Here is a 22,692-nt window from a genome sequence, read left to right on the forward strand (position 1 = left end):
AATAATAAATTTTTTTATTTCTCATCATCTTCATTTAATTCTCATCATCTTCATTTAAAGTTTTAATATTTTGTCATTGTTTACAATAGAATATATCTCCTCACTTAATTGTTTTTACGTTTCCTATTGTAAATTTATGGTCGATATTTTTTTTCACCTTCTCCATTATTTGAAAAATAAAGATCTCTGAGAACTATAAAAATTGTCTCATGAAACGTGAAAGATATTACTCTTAACGAATATCGGCTCAGGTTTAGGTTCAGTTAAAAATGCTAGTTCAGTTAGTTTGTAAAAAATATGTTATCGGTTAAAAACCCGTTTCATGCAAACTTAGTAGAATAATATACAGAGATGCCCAATTTTTAAAAAAAATATCAATATTCCCTTTAAAAAATCAATTTAAATATCATGATTCTCTTCTGTCAAAATATTTTAATAAGGAGAACGAATATATATGATTATAAAACACTTTCTATAACGAATAGCAATATGCAAAAATATATAAAAATGACTACTGCACTTATATTTATAAAACAAAATTGAATTGTTAATTGTTGACACCGTTATTATAAAAGGGTTCAACTCAGAACATGTAACATGTTTGTTTGGGGTTTGGGTGACAAAATTTGTAACGCTTCAGGTTCGGATTAGGTTTTGTAAATAATAAGGTACGGTTTATCAGGTCAGGCATTGATTTACACATACGATACAGACACATTAAATATTAATTTCAAACCATATAAAAATTCTTTTTTTTCTTAAGCATATATTTTTTATCATATCCTAACAAATAATCTTTGAAAGATGGGGAATTTTTCTTCTTCTTCCGATTCAATTAATATCACTTTTCATTTTTTCGTAAATGACAGCTTTGTATCCTTCATTCTAGTAACCCCAAAACTTCATTACTTAAAATAAATCGATTTCATTCTCGCGAATTTTTACGGAAAAATATTCAAACAACGATAATAATATTACTACGACTTAGCTATACGGTATGATGATTTAAAAAAATAAAGATATTCGTTTCAAACGCTAACTACAACATTTTCTACTTTTAAAAATATGGATTTAAAAACAATTAAATTTATCGGTAATTATGTTAAACAGGGATAGGTTCTAAATCGCTAAAACAAAAATCGCTAAAAATGGGAACCTGGCTTATATCTCCTAGAAAATTTTTAAAGTAAATTTGAAATTAAAATTAATAGATACTAGGGGACTAAACACTTGTATACCCATCAAAACCAATCAGTCAAACCATATTAAAATTAGCTTTGATTTGATACCCATATCAAAAAATTATTTTTTACAATACAAGTGTTTAGTCCCCTAGTATCTATTAATTTTAATTTCAAATTTACTTTAAAAATTTTCTAGGAGATATAAGCCAGGTTCCCAATTTTTAGCGATTTTTGTTTTAGTGATTTAGAACGGGAACCGTTAAACATTGTCCTTGCTAAGTTGATTTATTTATTTAAAAAAATGACAAGTAGAATTTGAAAAAAGAATATATTGATAATCTGTTTTAGCCAAATCAATATATTAATACAAAAATAACCAATTAAGAAAAATTTTATATTTTTTTAAAAGTGTAATCAGATTTCCGATAAAAATGTCATAAATAAAAACTTAAAAAAATATATTTTACCAATTTTTTATTGTAAAATATAATATAAATTACATTAAAATCAATTTTAAAACAATTTTTTTTTAATGTTTAAAAAGTTCATATTTTTATGAAAAAAATACTATACAAATTTTTGGTGTTGCTTAACACGTAAAGTATACTTTATTATCAATGAAAGAAGAAAAAAAATAGCCAATTTTTTAACGCGTCTTTCGAAAAATTACAAAGATCAATTATCGGCTACCATGTTTATATCGTAACTGGGCAAGAAAATTCTAAATTAGAGATGCATTTAGGACATGTATGACTACTAACGATTCATGCAATAAAATACATTTTGACTATCAATCAGCTGGTGACGCCATTTTGCTTTCCTATATAAGAATTGTTATAATATATTTATACATTGAAAATCAGAATGGAGTCAGACCAGTTGATTTGCATTGATATACATTTAAATGAATACATCATCAGTCTAGGTAGTATTATATGTCATTGGTTATCACAGAGTATGCGTAAATTAGCATTATACTAATTAATTGTTATCTCGAAGTTGTTTTTCATAAATCATGTTTGGGGGCCATAAATGTATCATGAGGAGTCTTGCGCAAAATTCCCCTTACCGCACACGTTCTTTATTTAATTATATTAGATAAATATATACTATTTAAATTAAATTTTCCTTTAATAACAGGTTTTAACTATTCATCTACCTTTTTATCTTTGAAAAAAGGTATAGTGCTATTTAAAGTATGTTATTCGCATCATTCATAATTTATGAGAAGCGTATTGAAATTTTTAAAATTTGTATTATTTTTTTAATGATAATAATGCTTTTAAAAAATATATTAATTCAATGGGGAAAGCTTAAAAACAAAATTAATTTTTATTCGTATTTTCAACTCAGTAGGGTTCATATTTATCTTAGCACAATATTAGCGTGTCTTACTCTTGGCTTTTAGAACCCCTTAATGCTATGGGCATGAATCGCCACTGATTAACGAAAGTTTTATTTTTGATGATTATTTGTTTGGAGAAATATAGGTTGAAGTATAGATTTCGATCATTATAAAAGTTTAAATTACGAAGAATTTCATTTAATCACGTTGAAAGGTTCTATTTTATCTTATATTTACCTCTACAATACCAAATGTTAACCGATTCTATTTATATATACCATAACCAAAATATTTAAATAATTTCACTTAAATTATTTATGCTACTTTTAACTATTTTATTTAATACTTTAATATATTATGGCGTTAAGGCATATTTTCTAATCAAAGTTGTTACAGATTTATTTCATTTCTTTTTATATCTTAAAGTAGCAATTAAAAAAATAATAAACAACGATAAAGTGTTTTAGAGTTTAAAAATTTTGAACTCCTGTGATCCCAGTCATCTTTATGTGAATTCGAAAACTTTTTCAAATTTTATGTGAAGCCCAAACGATCCCAAATTTTTTTCAAAAATGGATTCGATACTTATGTTTAAAAGGATCAAATTATATAATTAATACTATTTTCCATGTGCTATTTGAGACTTTTATATATTTTTTTATCAACAAAATTGTGTTTTTAAATTAGATTTTTTTAAAAAAAAATTGATTGACATTTATAAATCCCAACCTGACTCAAACTATTTTTTCTTACCCCGCCTTGAATCGGCCCGTCTTTCACTTATTCTGATTCTGCACTGATCCTGTCAGAATCCCCGATAATATGGTTTAATCAATTTAACGATAAATATTGTAAAAATTTCTGGCAACCAAAACGATTATAAACAAGCTTTGCACTCTGATTTAAATATATAGATTTGATTTTATATTTTTTTCTTTCATATTTTTTGCTAATTTTTTTTATAAAAAAAAATCAGTGAAAAGGAAAGTAATTTGATATAATTATAATTTAGTACTATTGTTTTTTTTTTGTTATGAAATTATAAATTTTTTTATAGATTCCAAATGGTATGCTGTGTATATGTGTATATATATATATATGTATTATTAAATTAATACAATCATATCGAAAAGGGGGTGTATGGCCAGCCCAGTCCACAACTAAATAATACATGAAATTTTATTAGATTATATTATTTTGATAAAACGGGATTATCTTGTATCAACACACAAAAACAAAAAAAAAATTCACTGAAATTTAATCTCAACATTTTTTAATTTAGTTTTTTTAATGTTATATTTAATACTAATGCTATTTTAATTATATATTTCTATTTGTAATGATAAAGGATATGGATAATTTATTAATATTAAATTAATCTTTCTTTATTTTTATAAAAAATACACAAATATTGAGTTACCAAATAAGAAAGATAGTGGGCTAAAAAATTATTATAGAATAAAAATGATGTAAAATATTATTTTTTTCACACCATTTTGATAAGCTAATACTTATAATTATTATTTTGTATTCCCATTCCACAAATCTGCTAGCGTTAAATAAAGAAACAGATAACTTATACATTAAACTATATAATCAATATTAAGCTAGATTTAAAATTTGTCCGATTTATATTATCAGTTTTATGATAAAAATTTAACCCTAAATTCCTTCAATTTAAAATTTTTTTTGTAACTTTCTAATTGCCTGATTTCGATTTTCTACTTTTTATGGCAATCAGGCAAAAATGTTTCGAATATAAATTAAACATAAAATTCATCTATACCGATACTCATGGTATCGTTTATCGATATCGGGCGATGTTTTTAATTTTAGCCAATGACGGTTGCCGATTATATTTTTATCTTTGGTATTTGTCCTGCATTTACTTCTTGAGTCCTTTTATAAATTGTTATATTTTTAAAATAAGGAATTTTTAATCCATTAATTAATATGACAATTTCACGTGATTCATTGTTTGCTAATTTAAATATTAAAATGTATACATATTTATAATAATAAGATGAGATATATACAAAACAAATCTACTTAACAACCAATTAAAAACGTCACATCATTTTTGAAAATTAAAAAAAATCAAGCATAATTGAAAATAATTATCTAATTTTTTTTATGTATTATTAAATTTAATATTATATTATAGTATTGTAAAACCACGCCTCGTTATTACAAATAGTTACATTTTTTATATAAAACGGTTATTTTTAAGGACCCTCTTCCCCCCTCCCCCCATTAAATTTTTTAAGTGTTGCTTTTAAATTTATAAAAATGATATTGTCATTTATTATGACACTAATCCACTGCTACATAGTTATAATGTATGGTATATTTAAAAAAATTAATAATCTGTGAAAAAAATAGGAAGCCCTAATAAACCAATAAATAATTATAACGAGGTCGGCCTATAAGATAGATTTTCGGGCTGAAGGAGGTAAGGGTGGCATAACTCGTTTAAAATATTTTTACGAGCCGAGAAAATAAAATTTACAGGCCGAGCCGGGAATCTTTTTAAAAATTTTCACGCCCCAGTTCACTCGTCGCCGACCTCTAATACACATGCATGCACTATAAAATTATTAGAACACTCCTGTTTAAGTTTTTTGATTTTGAGCAGGAATCCGAAACGAATATCGGTTTGGGTTCAGATAAAAATAACGATTTAGGTCAGGTTCGGTTCTTAAAAAATAATAATATCGGTTCGATTTTTTTTTGATCCTCTAAATAAAATCGGCTTGAACTCTTTTGCATACAAACTTTACAGAATTTATAAAGGGAATCGAAAATATTAAAAAAATGATGCAAAATAAGCAGCATACAAAAATTTGTAAAAACTGTGACTGAAACTTATCAATCAAAATTGATTGATTAATAATCTTATATAAGATAAATTTTAGCAATATGCTAGTAATAACTTTCACATTATTTTTTAAGCATAAAATCCTGAGATTAACCTGATGCTCGGTTAAAGTTCGCATAAAAAATCATTTAACGGTTCGATACAGGTTCTATAATACCGGTTTAAAGGTTGGGTTCAGGTTCAGTTTGAATCCCTCTCTTAAGTTTTCAAAAACGGAAGATTTTAATGCATTTTGGTTTTTGAAGTTTAAATTTCTAAACCTTCGAGAAAAGTTACATTTGGGAGTATTTTAAAATTAATAGCGCCAATTTCCTTTAATCTCCGAAGGGATTTTTTTTTAAACAATACGAATTTTTTTATCTCCAAAATCAAGTTGCTTACTTATTTTATTTTCCCTGAGTAAATAAAATCGGTACTTTTTATTGCAAACTACTCCCAAAGGGTTTGTAATATTCATCTAATATCCAAAACATTTTACCGGGTCCAAAACCCAGTTTTTGAAATTTTTATTTTCCCTTGTAGAGGTGAAAAAAATGACTTAAAGGTTTTGTAATACTGTTCAACCGAAACTTTTTATACTATCAAAATTAAACTGCTTTAAAAAAATTTCCACATTTTTAAAGCGGTGGAAAGAACATTTGTCAATAAAATCCAATCACGTTATACAATTAACAACCTTTAATATATTATTACAATCTAAATATATCTTCTTTTCGCCTTAAGTGAAACATTCGTCAAAAAGTAATATTAAACGTAAATGTAATTGAAAACACCACTTTAAATATATAATGTAAGTTGTATCATACAACAGTTATAATTAAAATTTTATTTCAAAAAAAAATTATTCAAACTATTGATTTGATAAGCATTATTTAGTTATTTCTAACCCTGTATTCACAGTTAACTTGAATTCGCGGTAAGTATATAAAAATTAATGTAAAATTATTATTTATATAATATTTTATATACCTCGCCGCGAATTCGCGATAAGTTTTCAAAAAAAAAAGGTGCAGAGTAAGTTAGGGATATTTTTTATCCCTATTAATTCCCATTATATAGCTAAATTTTATTTTAAATTTTACCAAAAATTTAAAATCTTTTTTATATATTTTTTAATATAAATTAATCTTTCGTGATTTTTATGCTTGAATAAGCTTTCATATGATTAAATCACGAATCTTCAATTTACAATCTTCAAATTATGCTCAAAATCAAAAAGTATTTGTTTTTTTTTCAAACAAAACAACAAATCTTTCCTAAGAGAATCTACAATTTTAGTATAAATAAAATAAAAGATTTACTGAAATGCGAAAAAAAAACATAATTAGTTATAAATATTTATGGATTACGAAACGATTTGATAACAAAACATAATTGTTACCCTTTCCTTATCTAATTTAGTATAAATAATATGGTATGCGTGCCATTACCAGTGTTTTATTAGTAAGAATTAATGTTGTTAAATAATGTCAATCATTTTCCTTAACTTTTCTCCCCATCTATTTTCAGGTCGATTGGTGAGATTAAATAATATCATAATCCGCTTTTTAAAATGAAATAAAAGGGGGTGGGGGGTGAATTATAGTTAATAATTTAACATTTTTATTTGTAATTATTATAATATAACTTAAGTATTATTATGATTACAAATAAAAATATATAATTATAGATATTGGAATATTTATTAGGACGTTTTTCGCAAATATAAAAGCATTAATGACATTATATAAATTAATTTTAAAAAAAATGCGAATTACTATTGAAGCGTTCTTATATTTGTAATTTTGTAAACAAAACACAATCATTTTATTTATAAATGATATCTTATGGTAAGCTATTATATAGTAAGTATAAATTTTTAGTGTGAATTAAAGGCTCTTATATTACTCTATGGCTATCTATTTATTTTTTTTACAACAACCGTTTTATATAAATCAATTGGATATGATAACTGTTTGTGTATTTGTACTTGGATCAAATTATAAATAACTTGTTTAACCTTTTGTGATATACTAACTATTGTTTATAGATTTACTATTTTAGAATGTATTTTAGCTATACAACTATTAATCAAAATTTGCTTGAAATTCATATATCAAAATTTTACCAAAAATCATAGATTTGTGAAACCCACCTTGATTTTTTTATGCGCAAATCGACCGGCCCGGCCTAAAAAAAAATTTTCAAATTGCCCCCCCCCCGTTATATATATTTTTTTGGCCCGGTCCTTGTAGATCTCTAAGTTATATGCAATTAAAATATTTTAAAGATACTTTAATGTAAAATATATTAAGAAGAAAGAAAGGTTTTAAGGTTATAAACACTTCTATTTGCTAATTTAAATAGCTGGCACCGTTAAATAGCAATGTACAAAAATATTTTGGAATATTTATCATTCAAAACTGATTATTGGCATCTTTAAAAGATATCTAAAGGTTCAACCCGGTTACATACATTTTTACGCTCTATTTAGTTGGTGACAAGATTTTTTACAATTCAGGTTCGGTTTAGATTCTGTAGATAATAACTGATTAACGGATCAAGTTTGGGGCTTGACTGGGATTCTGGATAAAATATAGATGTTAATAATTAAATCTTTTGTATTCAATAAATTATACTCTAGGCCAATGTTTAACTAAGCAACATTTTTACAAATGTAACTAGTTATTAGTTACAGTTATATTTCGGAAGTAACTAGTTGTAACTATATTAGTTACAATTATATTTCGGAAGTAACTAGTCATATAATAAGTTACTTTGTACATCACGCATTATTTATTTACTGAACGCATTTATTTAATATAAAAAAATTAGGATATAATAATTATAATCAATTATTTGAAAAAATATTTAATTTATTTATATAAAAAAATAATTAAACCGAAAAAAAATATCGGAAAATAAAAAATATTTATTAGAGACCTTCAGGCCCGACCCTAAGCCCGGTCCGGGTACACATGCCGCGACTTATTTTAATTTTTTTTTAAATATACTCAGGCCGGGTCTGAATTATTTTTTTAAAATATATACGGGCCAGGCCGTTATATTTTAAAACCAAATATTTGAAATCGCCATTATTAGCTATAAAAATCAAAAATAAATATAATATATTTTTAAAAAATTCGGGTGGGGTCTAAAAATTTTTCTTATTAGTAAGTAATGATTACTAATTTACTAGTTTATTCATTATTTAATTCTAAAATAATCTAAGTCTTTGTAGTTCCTTATACTAAGTTCTATAATCTAATTTAGTAAAATTTAAAAAAAAACATTTAATACTTATGAAATTCCATAAATATTACCAAACTTGAGGACAAAAAATATGGAATATATTGTGCTAAATAGGTTAAGAAATATAATATTAAAAAATAGGTTTATTAATTAAATTTGGTTAAAAAATTATGAAAACCCAGCAATGTAACAATTTAAGAAAAAAAAATCTATTTGGACGTTATTATTGTTGCATATCCTTTGTGAACACAATCAGACATTTAAACAAAATTTTAAATTAATAAATTTTAAAAAAAAATTATTTTAAAATTAATTTATCATACCTTTGAATCGGACTACCCACCTGAAAATTTTATTGTAGTGGACAAAACTAGCTTTACCCACCTAGGTTCACCCATGGAGGTGAAAGTGCTATATTGAAAAATATTTTAAAACATTTACCTGTTCATCAGGTCTTTTATTTATTTAAATCATTTTTTATTCATTCCTAAAATTTTACATGTGAGCCCTTCCACAAAAGATAGGTGGTATAGGTATCGATTCCCCCATATCCTTAAGCATTTCTACCATTTTTCAGTTGCTAAATTTCCATACACACTTGGAGACTTGGATTCGAATCCACATCATATGGCAGCATTAAACCTCTGGAGCAAAGATTCTCCAAGCCGCTCATATCCAAATTTAAGACAAATAGACACTGGAATTTACCATTGATACAGCATTGCGTTGAATACTTACACTTCAAAGCTGTTCAAAGAAAATCTCCATCGCTCTTTCTCCTCTTAAATCCAATCCCGAGTATACAGAATGACAACAATACGACTCTTTTGCTGGATCAAATAATTCCAGCCTCAGCCATATGCCACCTTGGTTACGAATGGTTAGAAACTATACCTAGTTCTAATTTAGGCTTGTTTATTAACCAACGAAGAACTTAGAATAGCTATAAGTCTTCGTTTTGTGAAATCGTAACGCCGATATCATGTGTCCCTTGTGAAACTCATATCGATAGCCTTAGACACCCCCTCCCTCCCCATACTGTCATTTTTCTAAAGACAAATTATCCAAGCACTATGCCATCAATTCGATATCAATAGAATCTTGAAATCCGCAAATATTCCTTCTACACTGGAACCCTCTGACTTCAACCCTAATGGAATGATGCTAGTCCCTTGGAACCAATGTGTACCCCTCGCTTGGGATTATAAGATCTTTTTCTTTCAACTCTATCACGAAAGCTGAAAATACAAAAACAAATAAATATAACCACGTTATTAATCTTAGACCCCAAGTCCTAAAATTATTAAAAACAATAGGGCAAAGGTTACGTTTAATCACAGGTGATTATCCTTTCGCATTGCGTGTCATAGCGCTTCTTTATTTTAAAATTTTTTTATTAAAAATGTTAATTCTAAGTAGGCTAATACGTACCCTGCTAAAACTTGCCCCAGGTTTTCACAATTAATTAAATTACCATAAATATTGTCAGTATTTTTATACATGTTAAAAATGAGTTTATTTTATCATTTAGAATTGATATTTAATAGTAACATTTATAAAAAAAATTTAGTTACCGTGTTAAAATTTAAATTTGCACGAGCAATTTTCTGTGGAACATTTTTAGACCAACTTAAGCTCCTTATTAAAATACATTGGCTTAAATTTCAAATCCCAATGTTTATTAGTTTTTAAATTTTTTGAGTAGAAATTGCCTGCCTCGCGATAACACTATCTCTAGTCTCCCCTACTCATTCTAGAGATCTGCTAAATCCATTTTTTCGGCCCGAGCCCGCCCGCTTTCCGGTGGCAGATTTTTTAAATCTAGGCTTGGCCCGGTAACCAGAATTAAATATAGTATAATAACTTTAATTCAATAAGGTTTCTCTATTTTTTATTCTATTTATTACAAAAAATATATATGAAAATAAATAGTAAATATTTCCTACTTTTTTAAAAACTCATTTATAATTGTGATATTCAATCAGACAAAAAAAAAGGAATAATAAGGAGAAAATATAAAATTAATATTTTTCGGGTCACGGGCCCTAACCTTTATTTCATTGATGAAGTTTTACAGTCGGCCAGGCTGATGGGACAGTCCTGCAAGACTCTAATTCATTTATTCATCGTGTAGCATCCTTTCATATTTAAAGATGGATCTTAAATTGTCGGATAGAGTTATCAATATTAACAATTTAAGTTTTTTTTAGCCCATGCATTTATTAAAGGAGTTATGTAATTCGCTCGCTATTGAAGGAATAATTTATTGATAAATGGCCTCTTTTTTAAAAAAAATGATTAGTGTATTATTCCAATTTTAAATTATTATTTTAACACCAAATTGGTTAAAAATCGGAGATATTTTTTTTATTATTATTTGTTTTAATTTTTGAAAATAATATTATCGATCTTTTGCGACTAAAGAAAATTAATATTTGGTCGTTTCAAATCACACTTGTTTAATAAGAAAATTTTGTCCAAATATTTCTTATAAAGGAAAAATAACTTAGAGTTTCAATTTTGAAATAAGAAATTAAGATTTTGAAATCTTTTAATTTTTTTAGCTATAATATTTTGAATATTTGTTGAGAGCGGGTACTTTAGGTCTGGGGTAGATTTTGTAATCATATTGTAAACATTTTATCCACAAATTCCATTAATTATTTTGGGAATGAGTTAAAATTCTGTGGACAACAATGACTATCATTATTAAATGAATAACTTATGCATGCGCAAATTATAATTTAAATATAAAATGGAAAATTTTGAGAATTATATTCGATAAGTAATGATATTTTTTGATTCATCGTTTCATCTAGTTTATGATAATTATCAATAATCAAAGCATTCAAAAGAAGGTATAAAATATGAAAAAGGAAAACGATTATCCTATTCGGAAAAAATGAATACTGAAAAGTTGGGGTGACGTATCTTTAGAAATTATTGATTGGCGGATTTCTTGATTAAATTATATAAAAGGAATCTATTAAGGGTGTTCACGCATTTTAGTATTATTTTTTAAAGGATTATAACAAAGTTTAATAAATTTGTTGGCTTGATGCCAAAATTATTTAGTTTAAGCAATCTTAGAGCTTTATAAAGAGATGTTATTAGAGATAAATATTCGAAATTAAAGGCTGATTGAAGTTATAAAAAATTCTAAAATTTATTTGCTTTCCTTGGGGTTTATCGTATTCCACACCTTTTTATAGAATGTCATAAAATTCAATAGTTTCAAAATTTTATCAAATTGTCGCGTGATCAAATCAACCATAATCAAATGAATTTAAAAATAAATCTTTTTTTTTCTCGAAGTACGTACACATACTATTCTCTTTTTTTATGGCTAGATTAATTAGGAGGTATATTAAATAAAAATTTGGTGATTTGATAACCGTTAAAAAAATAATTATCAAATTTATAGTTTTTTTTGGTTTTATATAATAAAAAATTTGGCTAATAAAACTTTTGAAAAATAATATGAAGGTGTTGAATTTTGAAGGAAGTTGGGAGAGGGGGCGGGATAAACGATTTGGTAAATTATTTACGTTAATTCTTAACTTCATCAAATTTTTGCGTGGTCTTCTCTAAGAAATATTATTTGGTGGGTTATGTATAACTCCACACTTTACTATCAATCAGTATATTTTTATATATATAATTGTAACTTATAAAATAAAATATTTTTTTTAAAAAAATAACAGGTCTGCAGTCGGAATTGTATTACGTTAGGAATGGTATAATTAATACCTACGCCACCCAATTCAGGGTCTTGATACCGGCTAGTATGACAAAAATAAAATTCACTTGGAAAAATTTGGGCGATTCTATATACGCGGTATATTTAAATATTTATACTCATCTTAAAAAAAATATCATATTTGCGTTCATTGGAGATGAGGGGCCAGTATGTCACTTCTAAATATAATTTGAGTGCGCATGAATGACAACAGATGGTCATGCGTTGTCGATGTATTATAGATAAATTTGTTACTTTTATGTTTTTATAACTCTTCCTATGATTATTAAATAACAGAAAAGAGCTATTATAAGAATGATTTTATTTAGGCATGTTATTCTCAGAGTAAATTTAGACATGCTGGGAACGTTTTTGCCCCTTCCTAGTGGCGACACTATTGAACATTATTTGCAAACTTTTAAACAACCAATCGCTATTTTTTTGGCGGAAAATATTATATTATAAATATAGAGATATATAAATATGTACCAATTTTTAAATTTTAAATCAGCCCAAATCATTCTTTCTCCCATTTTTAAAATAGAAATATTGGCCGATGATATAATATAAGAATGGTGGATAATTTTTTTTTTGAATTTATTTATGATATATGATACAATATTTGAAAAAACTTGATTATGGCAATGATTTTATTGATATTTAAAAAAAATATATTGGATTAATTTTAAAATTCATAAATCAAAAGGTGCCTTATTCGATCTCTTTCTCCGAAATCAAGCCGCACATATTATTGTATGCTCCCAAATTAAATATATCTCCTTCCGGTTACGTTCCGATCATAAAACAAAGTATAATAATTCAATATTTTCTTAGAATACAAAAGTTTAATACTAAGGGGGAACACTGACACTCTAAAGTTTGGTTATCATTATTAGTACCTTAAGAATCCTGTTGCATCGGACTTGTTTTTTTTGGCGGTTCTCCTCCAAAAAAATAGATTTTTCTATCGAGTCTATCCTTATTGGAAAAATTTATGACTTATATTAATATAGACTGCTCAACGATTAAAGAAAACGTCTTTAAAAGAATCGCCATTTGCAATACCATTTATTTCAATAAGTCTGTGTTTATAATGATTTTAAGGTTAAATATTGTTGTAATTATTAATAAATATTTATATATTAATTAATATTACAATAAATAAATTTATATGTATTTAAAATTTTCAATACATAAACATGTCTTTGGCCATGTATTTTAACTTTATGAAAAGAAATAAATTCAGTGGACAAAGAAAGAAAATTTATAAAATATTGAAATATATTCAGAATTACAAAATTATAACGATTACGAAGAAATATTCTAATAAAATTTTTGTCAGAATTACTAAGTAATGAATTAAGGTAAAAATAAATAATAATAAGGTTAAATATTAGTTAATATTTTACTTTTAAATTCTAAGACTTTTTATTAATGAGGTATTTGTAGAATTTTCTTTTTACGTATTTCATATATTTATGAAATTTTTTTATATTTTATTTAAATCGCATATAAATTGCAAGATATAAATTTTTTTAGATAGATAAAGGTAAATAACTCACTGAAGCTCTGGGAAATTTTCAATATTGTTTTTTTTAAATATTTTATTTATTAAAAAATAATAAATATGCGATCGCACAAATCTTAATTTAATATTTTTTCAAGTTATAATCTTAATGAAAAGGGATATGATCATTACTCTGTCAATCACTGCAGAAACTTTATAGACCCAAATGATATATCGATCCATACCCAACGTATTGAGCGTTTATGGAGTGATCTTAAGGCGAGCATCCCCAGAACTGGAAGAAAATCTTTCTCTTATTATATATGTGAATATTCTTATTATCGTAATATTAAAAATATGTCAAATTTAAGTAAATTAATTAAATTTTTAAATGATATAAATTTATATAGAATATTTATGTTTTTCCATAAAATAATATATATATATATATATTATCGGTTTATATATTATGTTTATTCAAATAAATTGCTTAATTATCTAGTATTTGATTTAATAGTCCTAACACTTAGTATCATCCAATATAGCACACGCCCTTTCAAAATTTTTAAATAATATACTCTATTTTTAATGTAATATTAAAGAATTGTGAAAATTTTCACAAAAAAATTATAGTCCTGAAAAATTAAATATAACTCTATATAATTTATGAAATTATAAAAGTTTATAAGAAAAACAGGAAAATATATTTTATATAATGACAAAAATAATTATTTGCATAAAAATATTATATTTAAACTTATTTATTTTTAAATTTTATCTTTCTTTTCTCGCAAAATGATGAAATAAAATATTTTTATATATCTACGAAAAAAAATGATAAGCATTTTGATACAAAGCCACATTCTATTCTATATAATAGGGATCAGGAATAAAAATGATAGAAAAAAAGTCAAAGATATTTAACATTATGTCTGTATCAGCGATATACAACTATTACAAAACAACGATAAATACAGTGGGCATGAATGGCTCGAAGCACTTCCAAGCCAAACCTTAGATAATCTCTTAACCAATGACCAACTGAGAGTTACGATAGGCTTTAGCCTAGGATGCTCGCTTACACATTCACACTCTTGCCACCAATGCAGCCTACCCGTTCAACCTAACGCCAGACACGGGCTAAACTGCACCCGCAGCCAAGGACGCCATCTCCGGCATAAAGCAATTAATAAAATCATACATAACGCTTTTAATAAAGCTAAAATACCCAACATCCTTGAACCTACCAACCTCTCATTACAAGACGGCCTTAGACCCGACGGGTTAACCTGTACCCTCTGGTTCAATGGGAAATCCCTTATTTGGGATGCAACCTGCGTATCATCTTTTCCTTCATCAATTAACACAAACCCTCTTACTTGTGGGGAAAATATTCAAAATTAAATAACTTTATATTTCAGTCAATAGTCATTTCAACTAACGGCAATTTTTCACAGTCTACATATATTTTTTTTAAAACTTTATCTCGAAAATTTTTTAGCATAACAAACGAAAACCGCGAATCTTTATTTCTTAAACAAAAACTTCAATTGGAAATTTTTAAACACAATTATACTTGCTTTTAAGGTACATTTTCATTATAAAATTAAGCTCTTTTTAGAGCCTTCGATATTTTTAATATATTTTTTTATTTAGTCATTTTATAAATTTTTACACATTTTAATATAGTTGTTTTAATATTTTAGTGTTTTAGCATTTCTTTTTAAAATTATATCAATATCAATTTTAATAAATATGACTTCACTTTTAAATATTAGTAAAAAATAATTAAAATTATAGAATTATATTTTTACTCATGATATTATATATATTATAATTCAGATTTAACTTAATTTCCATTATATAAATTAAAGGTTTAAGAAAATTTCAGAATATAATTATAACTAAATACAAAACAGGAAGGATACATCCTTATTTTTGCTGAATAAAAAAAAATTTGCACGAATTTTAAATTTATGTAATTTTATATTATAAAATATATATTCATATTCTAAATTAAACCGCTATTTTTATTGTATATACAAATCAATTTTTTTTAAATGCTCCATCTTGCGGAAATTTTTATTACTTTATTTTCTTATTATATATTGTTATTACAAATAAAAATTGTTTAATATATATACTTATTTAATTTTCTACATTTAATATGAATTTTTAAAAAAAAATTAATTAATTTTATATTATATCTTTTTGAAAGATGTTATTTCTTGCTATTTATATGCGATTTAAATATAAAAATATCATAAATATATATATTTGACGTTAAAATCATTATAAACATAGATAAAATGAAGGTTGTTCCTTTGCGAATGGCTGCTCAAATAAGGACGTTTTTATAACATTATAGAATTGGGCATTGAGCAATCTATATTAAGGAAGATAATAGATTGAGGGAAAAAATTTAGAGATGAGACATTTTGTAAATCTGTTTTCTCTCTGCAGCGCTTTAAAAATAAAACCAGGAATGAGCTAACGATTTATTTTTCCAATTTTGGATCATAAATTTTCACTCAAAATTATTCAATTTTAAATATATAAAAAATAGCGTTTTACGTACAATTAAAATGCCTCCCAGACGTAAATGCAGAAATTGATTTAGACATGGTGTTCAACATTTCCATTCAAGGAAATTATAGCGCTTTCACGTTATTGAGGAAGAAGATATGCGTCAAAAGTTAAACAGATAATATTTATTTTATTTCAAATATCAATCCAGAATCCTAGACCTTTACGGGGGTCGGGCACTTTGTGCAAAATATTTTTCTGGCCTAGCCATCTTTGAAGATTTTTTTAAAAATAATTTTAAATAATGTAAATTAATGATTTTTCCTCCACAAAAAAATTATGGCCCGGGCCGAAAAATCTTTTTTTTTAAATTTTCACACTGCTCATCTCCACTTATAAATGCAGTTATAATCCACTTAAAAAATTTTATTTGTAAAATTTTGAATTCCTTTCTATTCTAAGAAAAATAAGCTGTTTTACTATAAATGATATTCCCAATTATGGTATATTAACAGGCCTCTAATCAAGAATGTTCTCTATATGTAGATATTTCTATATAACTTAAGAAATGAATATTATTACATATTATAATATATAATGAATTTCCTCTGAAAGATCACTTTATATAGGTTTTACTTTTAATAAGTAAACCTTATTCACTTTTTTATTTTTTTTAAAGATTTTTCCTTTCTTTCAATTTTTATGTCATTTTTTAAATATTTATATATCAGATCCTACTTTGGGCAGTTTGGACCAGAACGATATAAAATCCATTAAAAGTATTTTTCACATCTTATCTTAGCACCCTGCATAACTCTTAGATCTTTAAATTCGATATTATAAAAAATATAAATATGGGTTGTTTATATTTAAAAGTAATAATAGTATACAGTGGATTAGTTTTGTTAAGCAACTCTATTTTTAGAATAGCTAATCCAATATTTCAGCCAAAAATATTATTACAAACCTTGGAGATTTTGCTCATAAGATGGCAGAAAAATGTGAGCATCTATTAACTAAATCTCTTGGCTTGTGTAATATTATTTTGACTAAAATCTTAATTTAAAATTGATTAGATCTAGCCGTTTTTAACAATACTGCAGTGATGGATTCAATTACTTTATCATTTAGGACGTGCTGGAAAGTTGATTTTTTTATATATTATGACATGCGCTCTAATAAAATTTGGAGACGTCATTGGTCTTTAAACACAATGAATTGTTTATAATAAATAAGTCTAATTTTAAATATTAAATACATATTTTGAGAAAAAAACCCCAGAATTCATTTCATTCATATAGGTTTGTTTCATTCAAATTTGTATTTATTTATTTTTTTTAAAGAAAAAATAGAAATCTTAAATCTTGATTCCAGTAATTCTGATCGCATCTCTTACTCGGAAACCTTGCCACGTGACTGGAACTATCAGGGAATTAAAATTCCTGTTGGTAATGAGAATGAGAATATGCCTTTATCTCATTATCAAGATTTTAGACCAGATTTATTTTCAAATGGAGAGGCCAGAAGTGTGGAAGGAGCAAGTAGAGAAAGTAATCTTCGTTTTTAAAAATCAATACTGTCTAGTTTTGAACATAGTTGTTTTTTAACAAAAGTTTGAGCCACTCTAATCTGATGAGCTTTTTAATATAATCATATTTTATATGTTTTTAAGCCATGGAATGTTCAAATTTCAATATATTTATTTATTTTGTAAATTAGAGAGATAGGGTTGAGTTTATCCACTAATTTCAAGTGCAATTGGTCAATTGTTAAGAGCAGAGTTTTTTAAACAAAATTATTTGATCTCTTGGTTATATTTTGATACTTATTGTTAAGGATGAATTCTTCTGTTTTTTCTCATATTCAATTCAGTATTATGCTAGACTAAATCAAACTTATTATATGTTCCCATAAAAAAATATTTTAGTATACAACAGTCAAGGATCAACTTCCGATCCCAAAAAACCAAAACAGGTCCTTAAAAGTTCAAATAATTTTATCCTAGCATTAGTCTGCTCTGCAGTTATAATCGCGGTTGTGGGGGCGCTCATAACCATTTCCCTCGCATATTTCAACAGAAACGCTTCTCGTTTCAACGATTCTAGACATCACCTTAAACCCTCTTCAATCCATTTTACAAACAACAATAACGAAAATTCAGATTTCAATTACCTTAATAAAACTGATAATAAAAACTTTCAAGAAGATAAAACAGTAAATAACAATAAAGTATCTTCTAAGGACATTTCGATGTCCAGGGAACGTTGTTCTGTATTAGGAGATGCTAGCCTCGTGTCGTACAAATGTTTCAGTGATAAAAATGGAAAGTTCGTGAATAGCGATTTAGGTCACGACTCCTCTCTAATACCTCCAAATCAAAACGTTCAAGATATAACTAACCTGAACCATTACTACCTGGGCAAAAGTTTCGACCATAGATCGTACGGTTCGCTTAAACCGGCTACCTTTCCTCCCACCGAAATTCATCAAATTAACTCCTCCGCGGATAAGCCTAACACGGCGGTTATAAGTGATCAAAATTTTTTGACAGACGTCGAAAGGCTGAGAAGGGATCATAATTACAATCATCCTTACAATACGAAGCAAAGACGACAGAATTTATGCGTTAACATTAACGACATAGATAGAAGTTACGTGGCATGTCAAGATTTTGGCGGTGTCATTGGAAAAAGGGTTATTTTTTTGGAAAGATTTAAAAATAATTTAATTTTTTTAGTTTTTACTTCTGACAGCGTTTTTTACCTTTCTAGTTGTTAAGAATTGAAGTTTATTGTAAATTTATTATCAAAGAACATATGGTTATTAAACTGAACAAAATTTAGAAAAATTACATTATAATTAACTAATCTATCTACATCACTTAAAATCAAAATTTTTAATATTAAAGTTTTTCTATTAACGATAATGAGTGAAATGAATAATAATAATATTAGCCTATTGGCTTAATAACTATTTGCGATAATAACATAATTTTGAGGTTTATCAATACCTCAATAGTGATTACCTTTTTTTATAATATAATTAACACCGTCCCCTTCCTAGAGATCTGCACTGCTCATGGTACGAGCCGGGAATTTTTCAGGCTAGGCCGGACAATTTGTGCAAAATAATTTCTGGTCCACCCAGAATTTTTCAAACTTTGCTTCCTTCACAAAATATATTAATACGGACGGGGTCGGAAAACTTTTTAAAAATTTGGAACGAATCGTATATTGATATCTATCCTTCCTTATCTAAATAAATGCATAAAGAATATTCTCAATGGTTATCAATCTAACAATTATGTATTGTCTAACGGCCGTGGGATCAACAAGGGGAACTTAGAAAATAGATTAAATTATAATCAAACTGATCCCAATCTCCCCAGCAATACCATTGATTTTTACAACGTCGCGTGTATCAATAATTTAGACAACGAAGCTAATCTCTACGATTGTATCGTCGAAGATAAAAGTTCATTTTAGTTCTTATAATTTATTAACCAAAGAGAAGTTTTTTTAAATGCAAGTTATTAAATTTATATATATAAACTGTACGCATAATTTCCTTAAGTTACAGTGTGGATACTCTGTACATGTTGGAATTCTTTTCCGGTCTAATAAGATTTTTTAGATTTAAAAATCTCCTCCAATAAGTGATTTAAAATTGAGAGATTCTGACACAATTTTCATATCCCAATACGACATATAAAACACCCGACTCTTGCTTACACTAAATTACTATCAGATAAGACGAGAATTCGATAGATATGATACTTAAACCTTTTACAATAAATAAAAGATAGGGCGAAATACATAATTTATTTGTACGTAACGATCAATATATTTTTGTATACCTCATATTTTATCTCATTTAAATTGAAACTAAATTATCTCATTTTAAAGAATTGTGCAGGCAACTCATTCCAACACCGAGATTAGTATATTGTAATTGAAATTATATTTAAAAAATATATATAATTTTAATCAAAAGGTTTAACTCAAGGATCAACTCAGAGACATCCTTTCTATTATCCATTTGACCACTTGACATTGGGAGATGTTATTGTTGAAGGTATTTAATTTAAAACATTTATATTATAATTTTTTTTTAAATTTTGTTTTGCTATTTTATATAGCAATCATTTAATTACGTAATAATACGTGTTAAAGCGCATTCGCCCTTTAAACGTTGTAGGTACAACAGAGCTACGCTAGGTATTTCTCATTTCCATCCATTTGGATGTTATTAAGAAAAAATTTCTGAGAAAAAATATGAGAAGCCCTTTACACGTTTATGGGCAAGTCTCACGTACTTGTACGCATAATAATAGTCTAAGAACTATTATTTAAACGTCTGAAGGCTGATTGAAAGGGAATGGGGCAAGATTAAACAGCCCACATCTATAACCTACAGCTATATTTTGATAAAATTATAAGGTAAGAGAAAGCCGATTTTAATTTTAAATTACTATATACCTATGTTAAATGAAGAGATTCTGTTGGTTAGAAATACTGAGCAAATAACTACCATGTCGATGTTAGTAGTGTGATCTAGTAAAAAAAGATATATCTATATAAGTAATAATACTTGAGTCTTCCAGAATTAATAATCTATTTTTGGATATATGTTTTTAACTTTACGATTCAAAGTAATTTTGCCGATTTTGGGTTATGTTATTTTCCAAAAAAAAAAAATTCATTTTTTAAAATTTTATGAAAACTATCAAATAATTTTGTTCAAAATAGGTACATTTGGTCAATTGAGAAAGGGTATCTTAAAGCCTAGGGTATCTGAATGTGTCGCGCATAATGGCGTTAGGGAGGAGAAGGTGATAGTCAAATTGATAAAAAGTAATTAATATATATTTTTTTAGAAATCATTAGTGTTGTTAAACGGCTCGTTTTGAGCCGATTTCTAAAGACGGCTAACTCAATATTCCATCCAGAAAAATATTACGCAAACCTGAAGATTTTGCTCATAGAAGGAACAAAGGTCTAGACATATATTGACGAAATCTCGAGGTTTAGGCATAATTTTTCTGGCTAAAATATTGAGTTAGCCGTTGTAAAAAATCGGCTCAAAATGAGCCGTTTAACAACACTAGAAATCATATATGTAATAACCTATTATGGAAAGCCCCTATTTTTTGTTTATTTTATTTGTCCTCGTCCTATCATTTTTTTTAAAAAAAAACAATATCCTTAAATTATTTTTAAAAAAAACAATATCCTTAAATTATTTTTATGCACTTGATACTCTTCATTTCACTAAAAAAATATAAATTAAAGGAAATTGTTCCATTACTCAAGCCCAACATCAACTCATGATCACGGAATCAGCCCCTATCAAACTATCCGATATAGACCACCGCAATGTCATGTCTTTGAAAGGCTTTTCTCGATACGATATGAGAGAAAAAGGTTTGGATGGTAACCCTAATTTTTCGAACGCCGATATACTTATATACCCGTTATCCTCCACTAGTCACGGAAATAATAATAATGTTATCCTCAAATTGTTTCTCAATAAGATCAGGGAAACCGCAGATAATACGCAACGATTTGGAGTGAGAAAATTCATTACATAAATTAGAAGTCAGCGCACCCCTTGGGCCCGGCAAAAAGATTTCTATCCGGGCCACGCCGAATAACTTGTACGGAATTTAAGGCCGGGCCTAAAAAAAATTATACATAAATATATATAACAATACAATAACGTAAGGTAAGATGCAAGTATATGTTTTTCTTGTCGAAGCATGCCAAAATTAAATTTAGATATTGATAAGTATTATTAATTCGCGAAATTTAGGCAACAGACCCGACTCATTTAGAGGAGTTAATCGTAGAACTTTCTCGAATCGGGACGAATAACAAAATTCATTATTCAAGTTAATTCGCTTGATTTAGCTATTTTTTTCCGAATGTGTCTGGTGTTTGGTTTAGTCCGATTAACGCTGTTACTACTCCTTAGCTGCGTTGTTTTGTGACAAATCTTGTTTAAAAGGATAATTAAATTTTCAATTTCAAATAAATATATACTCTCCATTCATTTATTAATCACAATTTAGTTAACGACGAAAAATTTTGTCGATTTATCCATCCAATTATTGCATGGGATTAAAGCTCTGCATTCGTATTCCGTCATTCATAAAGACATAGCTAGTAGGAATTGCTTGTAAACTTCATACCGTTTATTATACATATATATATATATAATAAAATAAATTATAATTGGATAGATTCCATTACTTTAATATTTCAAAAAACAAAATTTATCAGC

At 26.7% G+C, this 22,692-nt stretch overlaps 1 protein-coding gene across 2 annotated transcripts in view; it reads left to right on the plus strand.

Annotated features, from left to right (window-relative positions):
- LOC135925586 (uncharacterized) overlaps window positions 1-22,692 on the plus strand; it is a 39,226-nt gene that overhangs the window by 13,609 nt on the left and 2,925 nt on the right. For both annotated transcript variants that reach the window (XM_065460992.1, XM_065460993.1), the window contains exons 2-12: window positions 12,343-12,476; window positions 13,084-13,186; window positions 16,451-16,579; window positions 17,142-17,189; window positions 17,754-17,960; window positions 18,338-19,104; window positions 19,683-19,884; window positions 20,404-20,484; window positions 21,159-21,263; window positions 21,702-21,979; window positions 22,481-22,587. In XM_065460992.1, the coding sequence (XP_065317064.1) occupies window positions 12,343-12,476; window positions 13,084-13,186; window positions 16,451-16,579; window positions 17,142-17,189; window positions 17,754-17,960; window positions 18,338-19,104; window positions 19,683-19,884; window positions 20,404-20,484; window positions 21,159-21,263; window positions 21,702-21,979; window positions 22,481-22,587 (2,161 nt within the window). The remainder of the gene's footprint in view (window positions 1-12,342; window positions 12,477-13,083; window positions 13,187-16,450; window positions 16,580-17,141; window positions 17,190-17,753; window positions 17,961-18,337; window positions 19,105-19,682; window positions 19,885-20,403; window positions 20,485-21,158; window positions 21,264-21,701; window positions 21,980-22,480; window positions 22,588-22,692) is intronic.

The sequence above is a fragment of the Gordionus sp. m RMFG-2023 genome, chromosome 2 (genome assembly GCF_954871325.1).
Source record: "Gordionus sp. m RMFG-2023 chromosome 2, tfGorSpeb1-WG-v2, whole genome shotgun sequence".
In the NCBI taxonomy this organism is placed as follows: domain Eukaryota; kingdom Metazoa; phylum Nematomorpha; class Gordioida; order Chordodea; family Parachordodidae; genus Gordionus; species Gordionus sp. m RMFG-2023.